Source organism: Aphelocoma coerulescens, chromosome 10 (genome assembly GCF_041296385.1).
Source record: "Aphelocoma coerulescens isolate FSJ_1873_10779 chromosome 10, UR_Acoe_1.0, whole genome shotgun sequence".
NCBI lineage: Eukaryota > Metazoa > Chordata > Aves > Passeriformes > Corvidae > Aphelocoma > Aphelocoma coerulescens.
Window position 1 is genome coordinate 1323714 of NC_091024.1, and position 23150 is coordinate 1346863.

The 23150-nt window shown below is 42.5% G+C and overlaps 1 protein-coding gene across 3 annotated transcripts in view; it reads left to right on the forward strand.

Annotated features, from left to right (window-relative positions):
- LOC138116468 (tropomodulin-2) overlaps window positions 1-22239 on the forward strand; it is a 35119-nt gene extending 12880 nt beyond the window's left edge. For all 3 annotated transcript variants that reach the window (XM_069025824.1, XM_069025823.1, XM_069025825.1), the window contains exons 4-10: window positions 11023-11145; window positions 12221-12307; window positions 14967-15097; window positions 15686-15793; window positions 16065-16208; window positions 16524-16668; window positions 18790-22239. In XM_069025824.1, coding sequence (XP_068881925.1) covers window positions 11023-11145; window positions 12221-12307; window positions 14967-15097; window positions 15686-15793; window positions 16065-16208; window positions 16524-16668; window positions 18790-18824 — 773 coding nt within the window. In that variant the 3' untranslated portion in view covers window positions 18825-22239. The remainder of the gene's footprint in view (window positions 1-11022; window positions 11146-12220; window positions 12308-14966; window positions 15098-15685; window positions 15794-16064; window positions 16209-16523; window positions 16669-18789) is intronic.
- Window positions 22240-23150: the final 911 nt, after the last annotated feature.

Sequence of the window (23150 nt, forward strand, 5' to 3'; positions counted from 1 at the left end):
CGCCAGCCCCACGGGGACTGTTCCCTGTTAGGCATTAGGCAGGGGAATTGCAGTGGGGGAGGCGTTCAGGAGGAAACACATAAATGCCTTTCTGAGTAAATCTTGCCTATGACTGCTGTAAGGGACAGCTCAGGGAATGCAGTTACAAAACATAAGTATTTTCCCACTTGTTTACTAGCACATCTGGCAATGCTGTTCACGCAGACAGTTTCCCTGCTACCCTTGTCCTACAGCTACAGGAAAAAAAGGGGGAAAACAGGAAAACCTAATTCTAATAATTTAAACACTGGTAGGATAACCTTAGGGCATGAACAGTCATAATTTAAGCAAACAATATTCCTCTAGCACCACCATCTCCTTTTCCTTGTTTATAAAAAGTGGACGAAAGGCCGGCCTCAGGCAACCCCTTCATTCAAGAAGAACTTCCTATGTCTGGGTCCATTTCTGGCCACGTAATGGATTTGCCATTATTTCAATGGGATCTGCTTAAGGGGAAGCAGATACTTCAAGAAAGTCAAGGGCAGCATTTTTTACATTTTTTACAATTACCAAAGATGTAAAATGTTATTTACATAACATTTCATAGGCCAGGAATTGTTACTACCATTACATTGTGTTCTCAGGATTTGAAACAATGATTTCAGACAAATGAGACATGTTTCAGCTAGATTGGATCGATGTGTTCTGTTACCACCCAGTTACCATGTTCTTTAACCTACTTTTCCCCCATCAAAGCGTCTGCATGCTGCTCTTCCCAGGGCTGATTCTGACCCACTGGCACATGGGGACAGGGCAGAGATCCTGCCAGTAGCAGGAGTGGTCAGGCACATACTGTGCAGGAAGGAAAGCACTTCAGTGAAGGATGGATTTATTACCAATTCTTTCCAGTCTCCTACATGCTGCTGTGTCAGAGCAGTACAAGTTACCACTTGCAGGTCTCTACGTTTTTACAGCAACACCTTCAATGAAGTCTCACCTTACTGATATTTACAGACTTAAGATTTTGCCTTTTTCACTGTAGTTATATCTGAGATCTCCAAATAAGCTTGAAACATAAATGCACAAACCCCAGCAGTGAGTGGAATTGCATAAACCCATAGGACTGGCCCAAAACAAGTCCCTGCATTGTCCCTGACAGTGATACTGTATGGACTGGCCTGTTTATTGCCTTTCAGTTTTCTTTTGATGAAGCTAAAGCAATATTATTCCTACATTTGCTTCCAGATGCCCTTTAAGTGCTTATTAGTGCTTCTTATTACTTCCTGATGTCTCTGGTGTGGAAATATCACTGCTTTGCAAACACAACCAACCACACATTTTGCTCCTCCCTGAGCACAGAGTGAATGCAGCCTCCTAGCATTTAAAGCTCTTCTTAATTTGGCTTTTGATTCACTGTGTTCATTTACTTCAAAATTACAATTTCAAGAATTATTACAATTATGAGGTAATGACAGCATTTTAGGCTAAAGGAATTATTCCCTTAATTTCCTCTGTTCTTTGTACAATGCAAATTCATGACAAAATCCTCAGTATCATCTTTAGCAGATTAAATCAAATGAAAACAGCCATGTGTTCTGTGATTTCTGCAGTCATTTTACCATTATAAACTAAACACACAGAATTATACTACATTTTCTTTCAAGTCAGGGGCCAAACACTATGAAAATACCCTTTGTTTCTTTGTTGGTCAGAAATAACTGAATTAATCCGAGATCTGATGAGGTCCAGTACCTTGACAATTGAGCACTGCTGGGCTGCACAGTGTCATTTTTGTGCTGCTTTAAGGGAACTGGCTTTGAGAACAAAGGTGTTTATTTTGAGCTTGGCGTATCCTGAATTGGTACTGGAGTGTCAGTGCTGCTGCCCCTCTGTGGCTTGGCAGAGGTGTCCTACAGAAACACCACCAGACTTCCAGCTCTGGCCCTCGCTGCCTCCTTGTCTTGTTCTCCTTCCCCCTTGCTCTGCCCTGCACAGACTTCCTGCAGAAGCTGAGCCTTATAAAACACACAACTGAAATCTCCCCATGGACTGTATGATAATCCTGCTAATTGGTTGAATCTGCTGCAACATGATGAATGTGTTACAAAGTCCACGTGTGGCTATTCCTGGATCTTGGAATCCACGCTTGTAACTGCAGTGTTACTTATTTTGACACTCAATTGAAAAAAAAACCACAACAGGATGGTTGTATTGAAATATAAATTACTTGATTTATATTTATGAGAAGATGTTTCTCATACAGGAAACAAAGCAATCCTGCAAAGACATTTTCAAGATCTGATACTACATGTTAGATTTAAAGTCGCTTTAATTAGAGAATAATTAGTATTCTTCTGAAGCTCAGTAAATAGTTCAGGATAAATAATTTAAATTTCTAAGATGTGTCCTCAGAAGAATCTAAAGACGGATATCTCTTAAAGGAAAATCTTATTTCTCACCTTCTGCACACTGATGGTCTCTAAGGTGTATTTAGAGATTGGTAAATATTTATATGATTGTATTTTATAGATTTCTGTTAAATTATTCCTTTACACTATGGGAGCACTGTAATGTAGCCATTCTGTAAATAACCCCAAATTAATTTGACACTATTTCTGCTTGTTAAAAATTAAATTCTCAAGCAGCTCTAAAATGCATCCAGTTGTGTATATTTGGGAGGTGTAGATGCCAATGTGCCATTTGGCACTATTTATGTGTCAGTAGGATTAGAGTATGTCAAGTGTTGTTTGAACTTTTGTCAGTGTTTTGTACTATGATATTTGTCTGCCACTGGGATCGTATTTATTTTTTCAAGTTTGGGAAGTGGGGTGCTTCTACTAAATGTTAAGTGACATTTCTACCAATTCCTACAGTTACCATGCAAAGCTAAAACTTGGAAATTCACTGTTGAGCTGAAAAGAAGGTGGCATTTAAAATATCCTCCTTCCAGAAGAGTCTGTGATACATTATGATTTCTTACCTACTGTGACTGCCTCTCTTTTTTTTTGTTGTTAATTAGAGAGTTAGATTAGACTGGTCAAGATTAGAGAGTTCTTGACCAGGAAGCAATACCAAGCAGCTGCTGAAGGACAAAACTCAGTTGCCTATGTTGGTCTCTTATATGCTGGGCAACCATAAGGTTTTGATTGTCCTAGAAAACAAGCCAAAACAAATTCCAGGGCTGAAAGGGATATCCAGAATGGTTAAAACACAGGAAGTGTTAAATATGAGCCCAAGACGGGGGGGGCTGGTTATGCAGGGAATTGCCTTGTTTTTGATTGTAATTGTGGTTTCAGGAGGTTGGAGGCATTTGGCAAAAACAATCAAACGTGTGGAATGCATTAGGGTTTTGGCCCTCTGCCATACTGCAGCTTGGTAACTTCAGTAACTGCTGTACAAAAAGCATTTAAGCCTGTATGGGAGAGATCTCAGATTTCAATTGAGACCCCGGGTTTGCCTGAACTGGGCCTGAAATGGTCACAGGTACACACCCAAAACTGGCCATTGAGAAATGTTTTCAGGCTGCTTTACCCACATCCTCCCTAACACAAGTCAGGGCTGGGTAGGTCATTTGAATGCCCCTTTGTGTGGTTTGAAATGATCTGGTGGCTTTCAGGAACAGATGTCTCTTAGTAATGAGCAGTGGAGGTGAAGAGTGAGGGCTGATAACTGGGGCCATGGAGATGGGCAGTTTGTAAGTGTTTATTTTGTGTATTTTGGATTTGTTCCTGCTTAGGATAGATGTGCTAGAAATCCTTACATAGAATCTGATGGTCTGTGGAAGTTACTTAGACCGACCCACTGCTGGTTATCAGACTTCCATCACTTCCATGGGAAGTGTCACTTTCAAGTTCATGAATGACCCAGGAGTAAAAAGAAAAGGAGCAGTGCAGGCACAAAGTGTGCCAGAGCACTGCCAGTGCTGCGTTTTCTGTGCAGTCCATACATCCGACCTCGGGTAAGAGCTGAGTCCTGCTGTGAAACAGGCACGGACTGGTAACAGCAGCTCTGTTTCTGCTTTGTTGCAGGGGTCTCTGAACTGTATGGTACTAGTGAAACATAATTCAAAAGGCTTCTTCTGTTGTGAAATGTCATTGGCTATGAAAGGTTGCTTTAAGGATTGCTGTTTCAACCCTTCACCACTGTCCCTGTTTTCTACAAGGTCTTCTGCCAAACCATTTCATTCTGGATCCGATCCAGTTCTCATCAAAGTCGTGGAAAAACTCCAGTGGATCGGGCTATTATTATTTGTGGCTGGAAAGGGAAGGGGAACATGCTTGTATGTGATTAAATACTAACCTTTTCAGCTGATTGATAAAAGGGAAAGGGAAGGAAGTACCAGAGAACTTCTGGCCAAACCCATGTTTTCAGTTGCTCTGTCAGAGACCATCTACGTTGCATGTGGTGCTGTGCCAAGGAGAGTATCAATACACAGCACCAGTAATAAGGACAGGCATTTTCAGAAGGTCAGAGTACTGGAGTAGATGCTAATGAGTTCCAATTCCACTGTGTCTAACAGGCTGCTTTCAAAAGTCAGGGTTTAGTATAGAGACACAGTACCTTTCCTGGATTGACGTGGCCGTTGTTTCACCCCCAGTGCTTAAATGGTTTGTTTAAATTTCTGCCACCTTTTTCCTATTCTTTAGGGCTTAAATTTAGAACTGATGTTTGTCTCTTAAGGCATTGGAAGTGTTGCAGTTGCTGACAGTAATGCCTCTAGCCAGTGCCTTTCACTGCTTGCTTTTTTAAGACTCTCTTTTAGTTCTTCATGACTTTGCCAAACTTGCACAGTTCACAGAGAAATTTCCCATGCTGAGAAGCTGCCTCGAGTTGAATTTTTGGAAAGTGTCAGCAAAAAGGACTTAGCTGCTTCCAAGAACAAGATTAGGAGAAAACACATTGTTTTATCCATCTAGAGAAAATTTTTCCAGCTGTTTTTTTTCATGACGTGCAGTGCCTCCATGCTTTGAAGAGAGGACTTGAAATGTATGCCCTTTGGAATCCCCAGGGAAATATACTCAAGTCTGGCATCTTCAAAATATTGTGCTTTCTTGTACATCCAGTTGATTACAGCGTTCTCCAGATGCTCCCTGTGCAGTGAGTGTCAGCCAGAGCTCCTGCCTGCCCGTGGCAGCACATGTGACAGCACAGCAGTGCCCAGAGGGACCCGGCGGGCTCCCGGCATGGTCCTAAAATTGCTCCTCTGGGAGGCCACTGTCACACCAGGACCAAGGGCAGGGAGACTCCCTCCTGCTCTGACCAGAGCTCCCCTGCCTTTGTGAGGGCACTGTAAAGGAAAAAAAAAAGAGTAAACAGCCAGCAGAGAGGCTGGGGCAGAGAGGTGGGGTGGGGGGGTTGAGGAGCTGTATGAATATTCCAGGATGAAGGACTAGATGTGGCAGCTCTAGGGAAAGGAGCAGTAGAGGACAGCAGTGGCAAGGAAAGGAGGGCAGAAGGAAAGGAGGTGGTGGGAAGGGTCAGGATTCAAAGATTTTTTTAAAACCAGGAGACACAGGGGATGGGGAAGGCACAGGGGGCCTTCCTGAGGAATGGAAAGAAGAGAAGAATGTGTTGGATGGAAGAGGCCAGAAAGGAACATAGCTAGTGTTGCATTCCACTCTGCCCGTGTTTCAAGGGTCTTTGATGTCCAGGAGGACCTGAAGTGCAGTGGCACAGTTTGAGTTTCTTCCTCCTCTGGCACCATTCCACACCAGATAGAAGAGCTTTCTGCTCGCTTGGTGGAGCAGATAATCCAGGAGGGAATCCAGGAGGGAATCCAGGAGGGAATTCAGGAGGGAATCCAGAGGACTGCCCTGCATCCTAACTTGTGATACTCCATGTGAGGGTCTGAAGAAATTCTGGGCTTCCTTCTGTTTTAAAAAATACAGTTTGGCCTTTGTTTATTTTTGTCTGAGCAAGCATGCTTTCCAGGAGAGCTCTTTGAAGGTGTTGCTGCAGTGGCAGAGTCACAGCATGCTGATCAAAGTCAAGGATACTGGTGCAACTTCAGTTCACTTTTTCTGTTTGTGCACAATAGATTTAGTAACTTTTGAATGCTTATCTTTGCAACCTTCCTATTCCATTGTCATAATTTTTAAAGCATAGAATATGCTGACACTAATCCAAGAGCAACAGAACAGCAGCAATTACAATACTGCATTTTTATTAGTACTGGCTTTCAGCTTCATGCTTACTCGAACTTGGCCTGTTTTCTTCTTCATAATACAAATTTGTCCTTGGTAAGAACTAATTTAGCTCCATTTTTATAGAATATTTGTAGGGAGGGGTCTAAGTAAGCCTCAACAGAAAAGAACAGTGTAAAATGGAAAAAGTGAATCAAGTGCCTGTGATTTATGCAAGGCAGATTTCCAGGATTATTGAATTTCACTCCCAAGGTCAGTGTAGCATTCTGTAATTGAGAACAAACAGGCACTCACTGTAGTCAGTGATTCATTGAGAAGTCAGCAGTAGTAAGTGTAACCAGGTATTTTCTTGAAAGTACAATAATCTGAGCTACAGTTTATAGGAAAAGAAAGTACATTACTGTTTTACAATTATGGCAGAAAATGCATTTATATTATAAAATTAAGTAAATATCCTTAAAAAAATTGATGTTAAATAAAAGGAGATTTTTTTACAGCTAATATAAATGGCCTTATTTCCTATTGCTCTGAGTTTTACTGAGTTTTGGCTTGTACAGTTTTGACTTGTACAAGATGGGAGTAAACACCAAGTATATACTAAATATAAATAAATACTAAAATAAAAATGGTGGCAATTTATATTCATTCATAAAAGTCTAATGACAGAAGAAGGAAGGAATAGAGGAGACATATCAGAAATGATGCTCCAAATGCTGCAAACTATGAACAAAGGTGAAACCCCCAAAATGTTTTTAGATTGGACTTGCTACTAAAATCCTACCAACTGCACTCTCCAAATTCCTTTTTCTCCCTCTCCTTATATAACAATAAATAAAAACCTCACTTCAGGAAAGTCCACTTGAAGTGGTTCCCTGCTCAGTTAATCAATCTGCCTACAGATGTGCATATGGCAGTTCACTGCTGCTGTGTAAGGGAGGGATCTCATTTCCTTGCATTACTCTGACAGTGCTTTAATGGGGGCGTTTGCATGATGCAGGAAAAGAGACCTGGCTGAACCAAGTGCCAGAATTACACCTGTGATTCATGACTGTTCCCAGTGAATTTCTTTTTTCATAGAGAATTTGCTTTCCTTTTACCTTGGTCCACATTTCTCTATCTCTCTGTAGTGCCTTTCTCTGAATCCTTCTTCCCTCTGCTTGTCAATGGATTTTGTTTCCCCAAGCCTCTTCTGAGGAAAACATGAACCATATCATATTTCAGTTTCAATGGAAGTTTTGTTTTTGCAGTGGGTGAACAGGAGTAGGTCTGCAGTTAAACTGAGCCAGGACAAAACTCTGCTCACTGCACTCACAGTCAGAAAGCCCTGGTTTGTAATAAGCTGCCTCAGTCATCATCCAGGTCACCCCAGACACTTAGCCCAGTTTGGCCAAAAGGAGGGGAGAATTGCAGTGATGCACACTTAAAATTTCACATTGAAAGAAAGCACTTGAGATTCCACACACTTTGGGTTTCTATGCTTGTGTAAAAACAAAATTGTATTTTACTGCAATTGAATTTTGGTCTGCAGTTAAACAAAGAATACATTATTTTTATACAGAAGTGTGGTTATTTTTGTCCTGTTAACACCAAAGCAGCTCAAGTTGTGTATAAACAGAACTTCTGTCACGTGTTTTTCATTGGTAGAAAGTTAAGGTATGGCTGTTAAGACTTAGCACAGAACATTAGCATATTCTGGAGGCAAAAGATGACACAGCCAATGTTAATTATACCACACAGAATAAGGTAATAATAAAGTACCTTCTAAAACACAGTGTGAGTATAAAGAACACCAAGAGCAGGAGCCTTTCTTCATAAATCTCACTTTAAAATAATAAAATGTCACTATTCCTCCAAGGCTTCTTCCAAATAATAAGTTTTAAGTTGGACCATTGAATCAAGGAAGCCATAATCCATATTTTATTTTGTCAGTGAATTCCATGATGCACTGGATAATGAATTTACAATGTACAGATGTGGGACTAGGAGAGACCTCCTGAATCTTCAAACTCTGTCCTTAAATAATGAAAGAAAGCTGTTTGACAGCTGTCTATAAACAGACACACAGTTTTGCAGTTGGTGAACAGGTAATAAATTCCTAATAACACACTAAAACATAAGCCTTTCTAGCCTCCATCTGCTGTGCTACAGAATCTCTTCACAGTGGAATGTTCTTGTCTAGATAGCAGTAAAAAGAATATTTTTAAAACACCACTGGATGCCAGCAAGGCCCACATACATTAAAGATATATATTACTATCTTTGACGTGACCTTGCCCCTTTAAATATTTCATATAACCAATAATAGAATTTTTTTCTAAAACATTTGCCAAGAATGCATTGAATGAAACTATCACTGGGAATCATATGCACATTTAACGAGAGCCAGGCTGTCAGCCAACAATTACGTATGCCTGAAACAAATGTTTGAAATGGTATTCCTATATATGTGAACTGCACAGAAAAGGTATGAGCCTCTACTGGTTTCCATTACCCCTTGATTTCTTGCTGTGCAAGGTACTTGGCCTGCACACATCCAAACTCCTTAGAGAAAGACCAACTATACCACATATGGTGTCCAGTTTAGTCCAAACTCAGGGTCCTGTGTCCCCTTACAGTGTTATGTGTGAAAGTACAGGCTGGCATCTGTGTTTGTTAAAAGTGGGGCTGGGGTTCAGCCCTGGGAAGGATCACCTACTGCCTGCTGGAGATGCTGTGTCTCCACACGCTGTGGCTGTGTGGAGATTGCTGTCACAGAACAGTATTACCAGGCAGGATAAGGATCAGCAGGACTCCCTCAGTGTCTCAAACAACCTACTGGGTACTTGAAACTCCTGTGGATCCACCAGTGATCTGAAAGGAGAACACCTTATGGACACTATTCCTCACTATTGATTGTTTACTCAGATATTCTGATTGATTTTGGTTTTCTAGCTTCCAGCACAGTAATGAATTTTTTTCCTTGTCAAGCTGGCATCAAGTTAAGTCTTGGTCAGTGGTGTCTGGAAAGTGTTATCCAACACTTCAGATTAGGTGGTAGCACAGAGGGAGTCTGAAGTCTTACCACCTGTGCTGCTATTAAATCTGGAGAGCATGACTGACCTGTCTTTGCAGAGTATTTCTCTCCTCAGATTTCCACTTGACTTTTGTTTGATGCTGCTGGGATGGCTGTCCCTGACTGCTGTGACCTAATGCAGTCACAGTTAAAGTGGTTCTTACCTTTCACCCACCAAAGGCTTTTATCTTCTTGAAGCCTTTTCTCAAAAGATTACTTACTTAAGGTATCACATGAAAAATAAATCATACCATGATACTACTTTGTCTTTCTACATAACTTTCTGTCCAGTTTTGTACTCAGAAGTTGTTTAGCCTTGGTAGAAATATCTCCAAGGTAAATAATTTGAATCGTGTATCAATAAACCTTACCGGAGTTTCAGGAATTTCCTTTAAATTTTTTTTCTGAGCTTATTCAGTGACTTGAGTCATGGAACTGACAGCAAAAAAAAGGCTGTAGACAAACTTGTATAAAAGATATAAATGAATTGGAAATTACTACATGAAAATGATACTTTGGAACATAATGGGGAAAAATGAAGCCACAAAAGGATGACAGTGTTGCAAAACCAGAGACAAAGCATTTGTAGTTCAACACTAAATACCAGAATTACCTTTATGAATGGTAACAATATCACTAATACAGTTAAACTACTTTAGAGACATTTCAAGAAGTCATGGGATATGCTTCAAGCATTACATCTGGAGTGTACAAAGCTGCACAAAAAGAAAATTTAAAGCTGACAGTAGGCCACAGCCACCTGCACCAAAGATCATCACAGCTTCATTACAACAGGATTAATTAAAGACTGCTTGAGAAGTAGCTGTTAGGGACCAGGTGAGGGGAACTATCCCACGGTGGACAGTAGCCCTTGGAATTCACCTCCTTACTGGAGCAGTGGCACTGTGTGTTGCATGTGGCATCATCCAGTGTGTCAGTGACTGCAGGGCTGTGGTCAGGAGGGTGCAGTGGAAGTGATGCCATGATGATGGCCCAGCAGTGCTGCTGACTCAAGTGCAGCTCCAGCTCTGATTTAAAGGGCCTCGCTCCAAGCATTCCCGGTTGCATCATCACACTGCTGAGGTTAACCATCATAGCAGCCCACAGCAGTAGTGGAACTTGTTGTGTTGCTCCTGGAGTTATCCTGCAGTTTCCTCATTTCAGCAGACAGGCCAATGACCTCAGTCTTGGGGGAATATTGCATGGAAACACATATCTGCTCACCCAAAGGTATCAGCAGGATACAGAGAGAGACAAATACATCAGGAGTCTTTCTTGGGCTACATGTGGTTCAGTTCAGACTGCTCAGGCCTGCACAAATGATCAGGATAAGGCTATTTATGTGAATGATCATCAGGAGACACAGAGGGGAAATACTCTGGAGGGACTGGGTATCAAACTGAGTTACTGGAAGAGAACAGGTTTGCTGAGCTTTCAGGATCGTGTATGGAAGTTCATGAACTGAAAGATTCTTGCAGTAGGATGGTTTTAACTGCTCCTTGTGCCTCATTTAAATAGAAGGATGAAATTTCTGCAAGCTTTTTGTATAGACCTGATTCTGCCTATTTAAGGACACAGGACCTTCAGAAAAATCCCAGCTGGGACTGTTCCTGAGAGCACATTCCCTCTAATAACAGTCAACAACACAGAGCAGAAATCTGCACCTTTTATTTTTAGATTTGCTAAGATTCTGGTGTGGAGGATAACATCAAGTAAGAAAGAGAAAAACATGCATGAGATAATATTTCCAAGCAGTTCCACTGTCACAGACCTATTCCCCTGCTGCCAGGAGGCAAAGCAGTTGTTCCAATAATTCATTGCTCACTCTGGTTTTTTTTATTCTCTTAGGAAAAATATTTATCCCTAAAGAAAAGCCTGTAGAAACCCGCACAGAAGAGAAAGTGACCCTGGATCCAGAACTAGAAGAGGCCCTGGCCAGTGCTTCAGATACTGAGCTCTATGACCTTGCAGGTTAGATAATATATAGATATGATCCTCCCAAATGTCCAGCTCTTCTCTGCCCAGACCTGCCACCAGCAGTGTCTCTGATGACCCCTCAGGCCCCTGGTGCTGGTCTGACAGGTGGCCAAGCTGTGGGCCACTCATTGCCCAGGATGACTGAAGTGTGACTCGACAGCTGCTGCGTTTCAGACTCCTCTACTTACAACTCATGTTGTAGGGGGGAAGATGAACCAGCTCATGGGATTTCGGGAAGGGAAGGGTGCACAGTGGACTGCAGGCTGGGGTGCTGGCACTCTAATGGGAGTGACTGACCTTACTGTGCTCACATTGTTTGTAGTGTACTGTTGCTACCTCCTCTCAACTCTGACATCCAAATAGCAGGATAAACTTGTCACAGAATGCCGTGGATAAAGATCCTGAATCCATGAGGAAATTTGGAATCTAACCCATTGAATGAGAAAATTGGTTGCCAGGTGATTAGACCTGGGTGTCTTCACCACTTCTTATTGTTTCCCAAGCATGTTAATATTGATGTGCTTCCATAAGAAGCCCTGGTGGGAATGCCAATGCATTAAGCTCATCACACGTACAGTGACATTTTCAAGTACACCAAACAATAGAACATAAGAGTAATAAGAAGTTCAGGTTTTATGTTAGGGAAGAAAAGTGATTAGGAGTGTGGCACTGAAACAAATTACCCAAAGAGATGGTGGGATTTCCATCCCTGGGTGTTTTCAGACTGCAGCTAGACAAAGCCATGGCTGACCTCATTAATGCTGGCAACACTCCTGCCTGCAGGAGAGGCTGGACAAGATGACCCTCAGTGGTTCCTTCCAGCTGGCACTTCTGTGATATGCATTCTACATTGACTCAATTGTTCAAAAATCTATATTGAAATGCCTGTATCTCCAGAATTTGGAGCCCAAAAGACTCTCCCTACAAGCAGGCATGATGCAGACAGTTAACATTCTGTAAAGGGGGTTTTGTTTGGGGAGCTAAAGTACAATTTGTAGCAGATCCTTTCCTGCAATCTGTGTTCCTGCCATTAACATTGTATCCTCTTGCTGGTATTTACACATTTCAGCTGTTCTTGGAGTGCACAACATGGTCAACAACCCAAAATTTGATGAAGCAGGGGCCCGCAGTAAAGATGGAAAAGGAATCGTGAGAAGTAAGTAAGCAGATTTCTCTTGTGGGCTGCATGTCATCTTTTGGCACTTCTATAGGTGGGCTCTATTGGTCTAATTTAGTGTAATGTGGCTGGGCCTAACTTTGATTGATCTAATTAATCATGAGAGGTGACTTTTTAAAAGTAAAAACAATCTTAAAATGCACGATAATGACAACAGTAGTATACAAACAGAACATTCCTAAGGAAATTTGTTTTCCTAGAAAGCAGTATCTGGCTCTGCAGAGGTGCTTGAGAGAGTGGGAGTATTTAAGAGGCAAAGACATACAAAGTTCCATTCCACTTCAGTTTAGATTTGCTAAGGCAGAAAACAGAGTCAGCTGCAGCTAAGAGCTCGCCACAGTTCAGGCCAGGCCATCTTGTCCCAAGTACCTACATTTACACAACCAAAAAATTACTTGTAACCACTGGGCTCAAATGTGGCAGAATCCCTGTCCTAGGCACATCTGTGACCAGAGTCACCTCAAGCTGCATCCATAGGGAGGCAGAGACTGCATGGATGCTCCTGCCCCAGCTCCTCCCTCTGATCCACCATGTCCTCCTGGCTCCCGTGGCAGTGTGTGTAAACTGTGCCTGTTCTGTGGTTCCCTAGGGACACAGGAAACAGCATTGTTCCAGAAATCCCCCAAGAGAAACAGCTGTAGAGACTAGGAACAAATCCAGAAATGTTTGCACTAAATAGACGGACCTTTGGTGAATCAGGTCTTAGCTCAGCAACCCACAGGAGGCTGGATGGAGGGAGAAATGGGTGCATCTGAATTCCAAGCTTTTCTTGAGAGCTGCCAAGCCTTGATCCAGAGCTTGTCACATCCAGGCCCTGGGATATCAAGTGGGCTAAACTTTGCTTTTTAAGACAAAACTGTGGAATGCCCTTTCCTGGGGAAACAGTACTAAAAAAATGTTTTCTTCTTCTAAGGCCATGAGAACAGCATCTGTCTTTAGCAAGGGCTTTCCTTTCCATCTTCCATTACTAAAGGGGAGGTGGGAAAGTAGACAGGACACCGTGTCACTTCATTTTTCTCAGGATTAAGCTGCTCTGCAAGCCTTCCCAGTGGGACCCTGTGTGAGCTGCCATCTATCTCATAACAGGCAACTGCATGCATTACTAATCCTCATAGATTTCAGAATATTTTTGTTGTACTGAGTCAAAAAGTCAGCTATGTGAGTCAGCTAAACTATGCTCCAATCATAGACCTACGAACCAGAAAATCTCTGTCACATCACTGTGTTCTTTGGTCCAAAAGCAATACCTTCCCTTAGCCAAGTGAAATGCTTCAGTAAAAATTTGCTCATCGATGTGGCAAAACAGCACCATGATTAAAGAAACAAGAAGAACTCATGGGAGGCAACAAGAAGTGGAAAATGGAAGTTGCTCCTAACTGTAGGCTGAGTACACTGTGCTGTCTAACCTGAGGACAGGGTGCTTGTGTCTCCCTGCTCCCAGTCTGGCCGGGTGTTGCCACAAGTGCAACAAATGCTTTGCTTTTTTTGTTTACTTTCTATCCTTGCATCCAAGGTGAATTCTCTAAATGTAGTTTTCAATTCCCAGCTCCCTAGGAAGGCTGAAGTGTTATTCAGGTATATGTGAGGTCTCTCAGGGAATTAGTAAAAAAAAAGTTTGGCATCAAAGAGAGCAGAGTGAAAGCCAGCTCAAGGTTTGTGTATGACCATCTCTACTATGAGTTCTAAAAAAAGATGTGGCTTTCTTTTGGCCCATGACATGGCATGAACTTTTACCCTTTGCAATGAACAGCAATGTGTGCTACACTGAGACTTGAGCACAAGTCTTCAAAATCTCTCCCTGTCCGCAGCATAAAATAAAAACATTTAAACATACTTGTGGTCAGCAACATATTCCTTTCTTGCTTCTAGTGGCTTGGGTGGTCAGGGTTAATAAATTAATCTCCACAACTATATGCATGGGAATTAGAAGTACTAATTGTGTTCTAAGTTATGATTTTTATGCATGTCTGAGAATATTTATAGCTCATAGCTTCCAGCACTAAATACCATAGTTCTTTGGAACATGACTACTCAAAGATTTCATAAATCTTGGTGCTGGCAGACAGACTTACTTTTCATGCTTTGATAGTTTTATTATTTAGAAAGTGCAGATGTTGCAATTTTACAAGAGCTAATTGAATTTATAGTAGGGCTGATAGTATCAGCTGAGAGGAGGAAACTGAGGGGCCTCCTCTCGTGTTGCTTTATGTGGCACAGTCTATTCATAGGTGCAGGGACATTTTCTTACGAATCTAACGGGCAAGTTCTGAGCACACCTTTCTTTACAGATATTAGACACAGTACAAAGCAGCCCTTGCAGTATATCACATCCCAAACAATAGTCTTCAAAGCTGCTTTGGCTCAAATTAGTTGTCCAGGGATTTTGTATATAAAGGAGGAATTTGCCCGTGACGATGCTGCCCAGCCTCCGTGACCACAGCCTCCAGTGACAGCTCTGGGTGCACAGTACGTGCAAAGGGCATGGCAGGGATAATGGGGATAATACTCCTGCTTGCAGGTTTTGTGGTTCTCATAAACCCTTCCTGGACTGCTGCAGTACAAACCTAAATGGGAGTTGAACAGCCAGAGTGATGATGCCTGTTCCTCGGTTGACATTTCGTGAGATCTTGTGTTGCAGATGTGGTGAAAGGTGAAAAGGTCAAGCCCATCTTTGAGGAGCCACCTAATCCAACCAATGTGGAAGCAAGTTTACAAAGGATAAAAGCAAATGATCCTAGTCTCACAGAAATTAATCTCAACAACATAAAGGTAGGTGCTGTGGTCTTGTTTATGCCATCATAGGAGGATTTATTCAAGTCTTTCCAAAGCCTGGGCCTTTTGTCTTCAAATTTTGTCTCTCTTTACTGTTCAGAAAAAGCAGGACACTCAGGGAAGGGATGGGGAAAGCTCAAGGCTCCAAGGTCATCAATTCCTGATACAGAATTAAATGCCAATTAACAGCCCAAGGGGTGACTCCCTTTGGCTGCCTTTCTTCAGCAGATGGTAAAGGAAGATATCTCATGGGTACTGTGTAATCATCACTGGCCAAATTCAATTAGCCCTCGTGGAGAGTGAACAGCTGGCAGCAGAAGAGGAAAGTAGCTCAGCCATGGCCACGTGCTGGCCTTGGCCTGGCCCAGTTCTGGGCAGCGCTGACATCGCAGCCTGGCACAGGCCCCACGAGCCTATGGGGGCCACTGCACCCACAGGGTGCTCTGTCCATGCTGACGCACTCTTAAAAGCATCAGGGATGTTTAACTTGCATAGACTGTGGTTGCTACTCCATCAGTTTGATAATAATTAAAATCAGCAGTGTGACTGGCTTTCCTAATTACCAGATTTGTCTTCTTACTGTAGAATATTCCTATTCCAACGCTGAAGGAATTTGCTAAAGCTCTGGAAACCAACACACATGTGAAGACATTCAGCCTTGCAGCTACTCGAAGCAATGACCCTGTAGCTATTGTAAGTTTTAACATTACTGGGAAAAAAAACCAAAACAACACAACAAATTTTAAATAGGTCCATGTCTGCTTTAGAATACATTCTTTATTTTCTCTTGCAGGAATTCCCTGTGGCTATACAAAGTAGAAATATAATCTCTTCTGATCTACCTCTCTGTTCTTCTAAGCATATTTTTGGTTTTTTTTCTTGTTGGTACTAAGCTATATTTTGCAGATTCCCTATTGTTCCCTGAAACTTCCACAATTCATGTTCCTTCTTTTTGACTGTTCAGGCATTTGCAGATATGTTGAAAGTGAACAAAACACTGAAGAGTCTGAATGTAGAATCCAACTTCATCACTGGAACAGGGATTTTGGCACTGATCGATGCACTGAAAAAGAATGAATCCCTAACAGAGATTAAAATTGACAACCAGGTAAAGAGAGATTATTGGGGAAGTCCACTTTTGTTTCCCTTCCATATAGACTCCCAGAGGGTTCTGCTAGGGAGCTCTGGCAGAGTCGAGGCAGCCTCTGTGGCTCCGTCATTCTGTAGCTCATGTCCCAAGTCAGTGGAACCAAAGAGTGGAAAACTTCTCAATAAAACAAGTCAAAGCCAAGTACAAAACCCAGGGACAAAATCTCCAGGGATTCCCTTTGTAGTTTGCAGGTTGTACTTAAATACAACCACTGACTTCTGTCTCATATGAAAACAAATGTTTCTTTTTCTTTTGGGGACACATCACCAACAGAGGCAGCAGCTTGGGACAGCTGTAGAGATGGAGATTGCCAAGATGCTGGAGGAGAACTCCAGGATTCTCAAGTTTGGATACCAGTTCACAAAACAAGGTCCAAGAACCAGGGTAGCAGCAGCTATCACTAAAAACAACGATCTGGGTAAGATACCACTACATCTACTCATCATTTATTTGTGTGAGCCAAGCCCTGACCTTCCCAGGCACAACTCCTCCTGTCTGTACATTCTGACTGAATCTTGACTACAGCATTCCAGCTGCTCTGTGTGAGGGGAGAGGCAAAGCTCCTCGGGCTCTAGGGGAGACAACAGCAAAAATCTTACTGTGATTAGGAGCTACTGTTCTACTCCTGCTCCTTCTGGGAATGGGAGTTATTTCAGCCTTTTCCATGGAGTGTCCTGGATTTCTCACTGCTCTATCAGCTGTTCTGGACAGTAAATGAGGAGTCAAACCCATCCTGTTTTTTCAGAGGACAGAGAAGTCCTGACTTTGTTGTCCAGCCCATGATGGACCAGGCCTGCCCAGCCCAGGGAGCAAACCAGACCCTCCTGCCTGTGTGACAAGTACAGGCAAAGACAGCAAAGCTGGGCAAGAGTCCCCTGAGCGTGACATGCTCTGCCCTGTGTGCTCAGTACACAGAATACAAAGAAGGTCACTGGGCAAGAGAAGTTTAGAGTGAGAAGGGGAAGAAAATAATTAAACTTTTTGTTTTCAATCAGTTCTGCTTCAGAGTGGGGTATCAAACCATGATGTCTTTGTGGGTTTCAGCTTGGGCTTCTCTCTGTGGGAACTAAGATAAAAGCTGAGCTAAAGCCTTTTTCTTTCACACATGCTTTTGGGGTTTTGAAATTTTAATTTTTAGCAGTACCTAAGCATTCCAACTGTATACCATTTTTTCTGAAACTATCAGTGTCCCAGAATGGTATTTGAAACATCCCATCTACAAAGAGAGAAAAACCCTTTTTCCCCATTATTTTGCCAGTTGCCATTAGACTTATGTACTAATCTTCATTTTCCTGTGTTTGTGTTGTATGGTTTTGTTCATGATTTTGTAGGACAGAATTCCCAAAGGAATTCGATAAAATAAAATAAATGAAGGAACAAAACACTGAAAGCAGACACAAATGACTGATGCTACACTGCAGGCTTTGGAATAATGCAGTCTGTTTGCCAAAAAGGCACGATGAAAAAACCTCCTCTCAGTAAAGTAATGGGATGTTTAGCAATATATTGTTATTGATCTTCTGTGGTGAAAAGCATTCATTCATCCAGTTCTACTGCTTTGTTATGTACTTCAGCCATTCAGTATCAGAAACAGGACATGACACTTTGACATAACACTAAATTTTGTATCACACAGACAGGAGAACCTCACAAATCTTACCTGGCCAGGTCAGAAAAGACTCGGTGCATTTTATTAGAATGTGGAGTAGCAAATGCTGCCCAACTAAACCTGCTCTATACCAGGTATAATGTATTTTAAGTGCTGCAAAAATTCACATGGGACTGCTTGTCAAAATAATCTTGCCCATAACACAACATTTACCACTCTGCTTTGCTAAATGGCAACTTCCATGTACGTGGTTTCCAGTGAGAAACCAGAGTTAATTAACTTACTGTCAGATGGTTGATGCAGTCAGTAGGTGTGAAGTTCAAACAGGTAACCAAAGGTGCAATATGATATCTTCCTTGTTGCCAATATTCCCTGATATTGGTACTTGAGAGTACTTCAAATTATTTTCTAAAAGAATATGATTATTGCTTACCCATAGTATACACTGTGCAATTACAGAAGTTATTAATTTTTGATGCCTAAAGCTTAAATAATCCAGAGCACTGCCATGCAGACTAGAGCAGACCAGTATGAATTTAGCTGGAACACAGTGGCTTTTAAAAGAACAATAAAACTGTAATAAAAATCTTAATGGAATCATTGGAAGGAAGTGAGGGAAATGGTGATTTCTTTATCATCTAAAACCTTTAGCTCAGAATCTGATTTTTGTGGAAAATGTATTGATATGAACACTTGGTGCGATTCTACAGTCTGTGATACAGAAAACTGCAGTTTAGGTACAATTGTTTTGTGGGGCATTATGATCTATTAATTATAGTATTTGTGGACATAATTCTTCTGAGCATTTCTCAGAAGCTCCTTCCTTCTGTGCTGGCTTCATGTTTGTGGGAAGGGGGAGTGTCTGTGAGAAGAGTCCTGGTGCTCTTGGGCAGGCAGTACTGACTCTCTCTCCTTGCTTTGTCGGTGCAGTTCGCAAGAAGCGGGTGGAAGGGGAGCGCCAGTAGCCCCAGCATCGAGGACACGAGGCACGACTGGAGGCCACCACCAGCTGCAGTCTCAGAGTGCTCCCTGCTCAGAAGGGAAGGCACTGGATTACAATGGGAGTTGCTGATTTCTGTTAATGTCTCCTTTTAACCTTGAAAACAGAGCCTGTTCATTTTCAATTTTCACGGTTAATTTAATTCCTATGAGACAGGTTCATAGTTGGTTTGATTTTAATGAAGAAAGTGGTTTGCAATATCTGAAGCCAATATGCAGCATCTTAACTGTGTTACTGAGCATAACATATAGTGACTCTGACCTTTATTTTAGACACTTTTTGATATGTTAAAGTATGACCTTGTATATGGATAAGGGATTCTCTGCTGAAAATAGAAATTTTAGGGCCAAGTTCTGCAATGCCTTATGTTTGTGAATAATCCTTACTTATGTGTATAGTCCTGCTGAACTGAATCCTGCAATGGGCTGCTCCCAGGAGTAGAACTAGTGATGCCAGTACAGGTTTGCAGGTTCACACCCTTGAGCCTCTCTCCTGCAGTGGGATCTGGGCAGCTGGAACCACCTTGGAACAGCACCCGTCGCCCTTGTTGGGTCTCCACCCGCCCAGCTCCCAGTGCAGGATCACGCCTAGACGTATAAACATTGTCAAAGCGTACTTGTTTACATAAGCTTAGCTTAGGTGGATCATTTTGTAATGTTACACTGATGTTTTTTATCCTTACTCCACATTCTAAAGTAATGTTAGTGCTGCCAATCCTATAGACATTGAATGTTTGGGGTTTTTTTCTAGGCCAACAAGTTTTTGTTTGCTACTAGAATGCACAGTTTACAGCTATTAATCTTAACCTAAACAAGTATTCTGAGTAATATTTGTTTTGCTTTGAGCCATGAGTTTGACTTTTTTTTAGTTCTGGTATTTATGTACATTTATTAGCATTATAGGACTGTTCTCAGGACCTTTTAGATGAAGAATAATTAAATACTTAATCCAGGAGAGCCACTGTGCTACCAGGAAAAGACATTAAAGGGGTAGTTTTGACAGCTACATAACTGACATTTATATGCTGCAGTTGAGGTTTGTCCCTGTATCACAAGGCACATGGGTATTCATGCCAGTGTTTATCTGAATAAGGGCAGATTTAAGCACATGCACAAATGCTTTGCTAAATCATGGCCTTAACTTAGATGCTGGACATGATCTTAACCCAGTGGAAAACACTCATGAAGCAGCAGCTAACCCCAGTGCTCAACAGAGTCAAAATTTTAGTAAGAATTAAGTCTGATGTTTCATTTTGTGTATTTTACAGTGTAAAACCACTCTCTACCACAGGTGTATCACTGCCAACAGTTGACTAACAGCCAGAGGTTCATTTTGGTTGCACGTGCACATGCTGTAAGAGCCAAGGGACACTCAGGGCAGGTGTGTCACACACCCCAAGCTTTCAGAAAGCTGCAGAAATGCTCCTGGGGCACACTGGCCTCTCCTCTGAGAGCAGGGAGGCAGCACTGCTTCCTCGGGGCAGTGCTGGACACCACAGGCACTGCAGGATGCCCCTGAGCCAGCAGGGACTGCTGTGAGTCCCTGTGCAGCTGGGAATCCGGGGATCAGAGCCCTGGGGAGCCCCAGAGCAGTCGGTAGATGCTGGGCACACTTCCCTGAGCGATGTTTCCATCTGGCTGGGGTGCAAGCTAACAGGATGAACCCTCCCTCTGTGCCTTTTATAATGGAAATGAGTCGGTCCAAGGCAACGCTCTTCCTGTTGGGTACTGGTCTTTGTAGTGGGGTCCAACGTGAGTAACACTCACTGAAATCCCACTTAAAACATTTGGCTAAAGTGGTCTGCTGAGTTGGGATATAAAGTGCAGTAGCCACAGTTCACTCCCCTGAGAGCTCCCAGTCTCTACAATTTCCACTTCTTCCCTTCCTAAGAATAAACTGAAACCTTTGCTTTGTAAGTAAGAAACATAACACACAGGGGAGTCTTGCTAAGGGTTTCCTTAGATCCATGCAGGATTTTCTGTGAAAAACTTTGATATCCCATTAAAAAAAACTACAAGTTCTGTAATACAGTCATAACTCTGCATGGGCTTAAATAGAATCCTTAAAAAACATTTGGATTACCAGGGGAATACTGGGCTTTGCACCATGAAGTTTCATGAGTGGGAAGAATCCTCATCCACAAAGCCTAAAGATTATGTTACTGATAACCTTCAGTGATAGGAATCACACTGCCCCTAATTTCTTGTTCTTTTCCTTTGATCCAACCAAGGGAATCCCAATTATTAATCAATTCTGTGAAGATTTTTTTTAATGGTATTTTTTTTTAAAGAGCGGTACGTATCTGTGTTTAAGGGAAACAAGTGCAATCCATTTCTAGTCTTAATTGCCATTGACAGTGTTGGTATTTGCATGCAGCAGTTTCACAAGGACGGGTTGGGGTGACTGCTTCATGGTGTCTGCAGCATGTCCTGTGTAGCTTTGCTCAGAGCCACACACGTGGTTACACAGTCAGGTGGCTCCATCCCGGTTTTGCAGCCCCAGTTTGCACCCTGGACCGAGGTACCTGGCTGGGGAAAGCCCTGTGGGCTCTCCACCCCTCCATCTGCCATGCCCCTTGCACAGCCAAGGTGAGGGATCATCTCAAGCACCAGCCCCAGCGTGCCAGCAGAGAGGGCTGGAGCCGTGCACCCCATGGCCAGGACCTGGGAGTCTGGCACCTTCCAGCCCGTGCGAGGAGAGCTCCCAGTCCCTGGAGTTTTCTCCAGGCAGCTGCTGCCAGCCCCTGCAGGGGGACCGGTGACCAGGGATGTCTTTGTCCTCCCTCTTCTGTGTGCTCCACACAAGGCCTTGGTTGTCACCAGCCTTGAGTATCACAGGTCAGACATTGCAACAATATAAAGATCTGTTGGATGCAACAACAGCACACAATGGTGATGCTTGAAGGCAGATTTTCATACTAATACAGGATTATTTAGCTGGTTAAAAATCTCTGCAACTACTATGAAGGAGGGCAGGATGTAACTAGCTTTCCTATCCTACTTTCAGACAACATCTGCCATTGTCAGTGCTGAATGGGGAAGAGGGACAGAAGAGTCCTTTTTTCTTAAGCAAACATTCAGGAGTAACTTTGTCTATTTTTGCACATTGCTTCTCGTGTTGACTGCTTCCGTTTGGTTTGTATTTTTTATACAGTTTTTTCATGGAAAAGCTCAGCTTTGTGCGTGTCCTAACACCCGTGTGAAGTGTAGTGTGTGCTGAGGACCATATGTGTACATGTGTAAAGGACGATGTTATCTCTGCAGCAAAGGAATTGCATGCGCACAGTGTGGTGCATATTACTCAAGAGGAAGAGAATTACCACGCTCTGTAACAGTGACTCCCCAGCATTGTGGTTTTTCTAAATAAACCTTCACAAAGGATTTGGGTTTTGCAATTTTTCATGGGTTTGTGCTTTGAATCGAGCCCCCCTTGGTGCTCTGACATCAGAATAAACAGCTTTCTCCACTGCGGCTCTCGCAGCTTTCACTCTCCTGGATTTCACCTTCTCAGGTGAAGAGATATGTATTTCCTGCCCTCTGTTCTCCACACAGTGTCTCAGTGTATTTCCTGCCCTCTGTTCTCCACACAGTGTCTCAGCAATTTCCATATGGTGCCTCCTTAGAACTTGACACCAAGACACACTAATTTCTTCCACATTATACACATTATCTAAGGTTCAAGGGGCTCGAGTGCATTGCAGAGTGCCTAAAGGCATGCACTGAGCTAATGACACGGTTAATGTGGTCCTTAGGACCTGTGCTGCATGATGAAAGAACTGCCAAGTACACATAACTGCACAGTGCTTAAGGACAATTGAAAAGGAGATGTCAGAACATCTCCCCACAGACAATTTTCTCTCCACAATCCCAGGGAAGTTCACAGTTAACCCACAAACAAAACATCTTCTCTACCTGTTTTAGGACTGCCTTTACTTATGTCAGTACTTTAACTGTGAAATCTCATAGTATCTTTCTTCTTTTCCTCTCCTCAATGTAAATAAGTGGACAAGACTCTTCAAGGAAATGAGGAAATCTCATATTGAAAGAAGAGGAGGTATCTGTATCCCAGTACGAGGTTCTGCTGGGATTTGCAGAGCGTAACTCAGAGGAGTGCCCATGGGAGCTATGCAGCACAATTCCCAGATCCTCAGTCATAAGGGGATCAGAGAATACAGCTGCAGAGAAGCTCATGAGGTCATGCACTCAACTTCCTATCTCCAAGATAGGGTTTTATTTCTACATGATTCATAGCTTTTACAAAAAGACCAGTTTTGGCCCTGCATCCCTTTCAT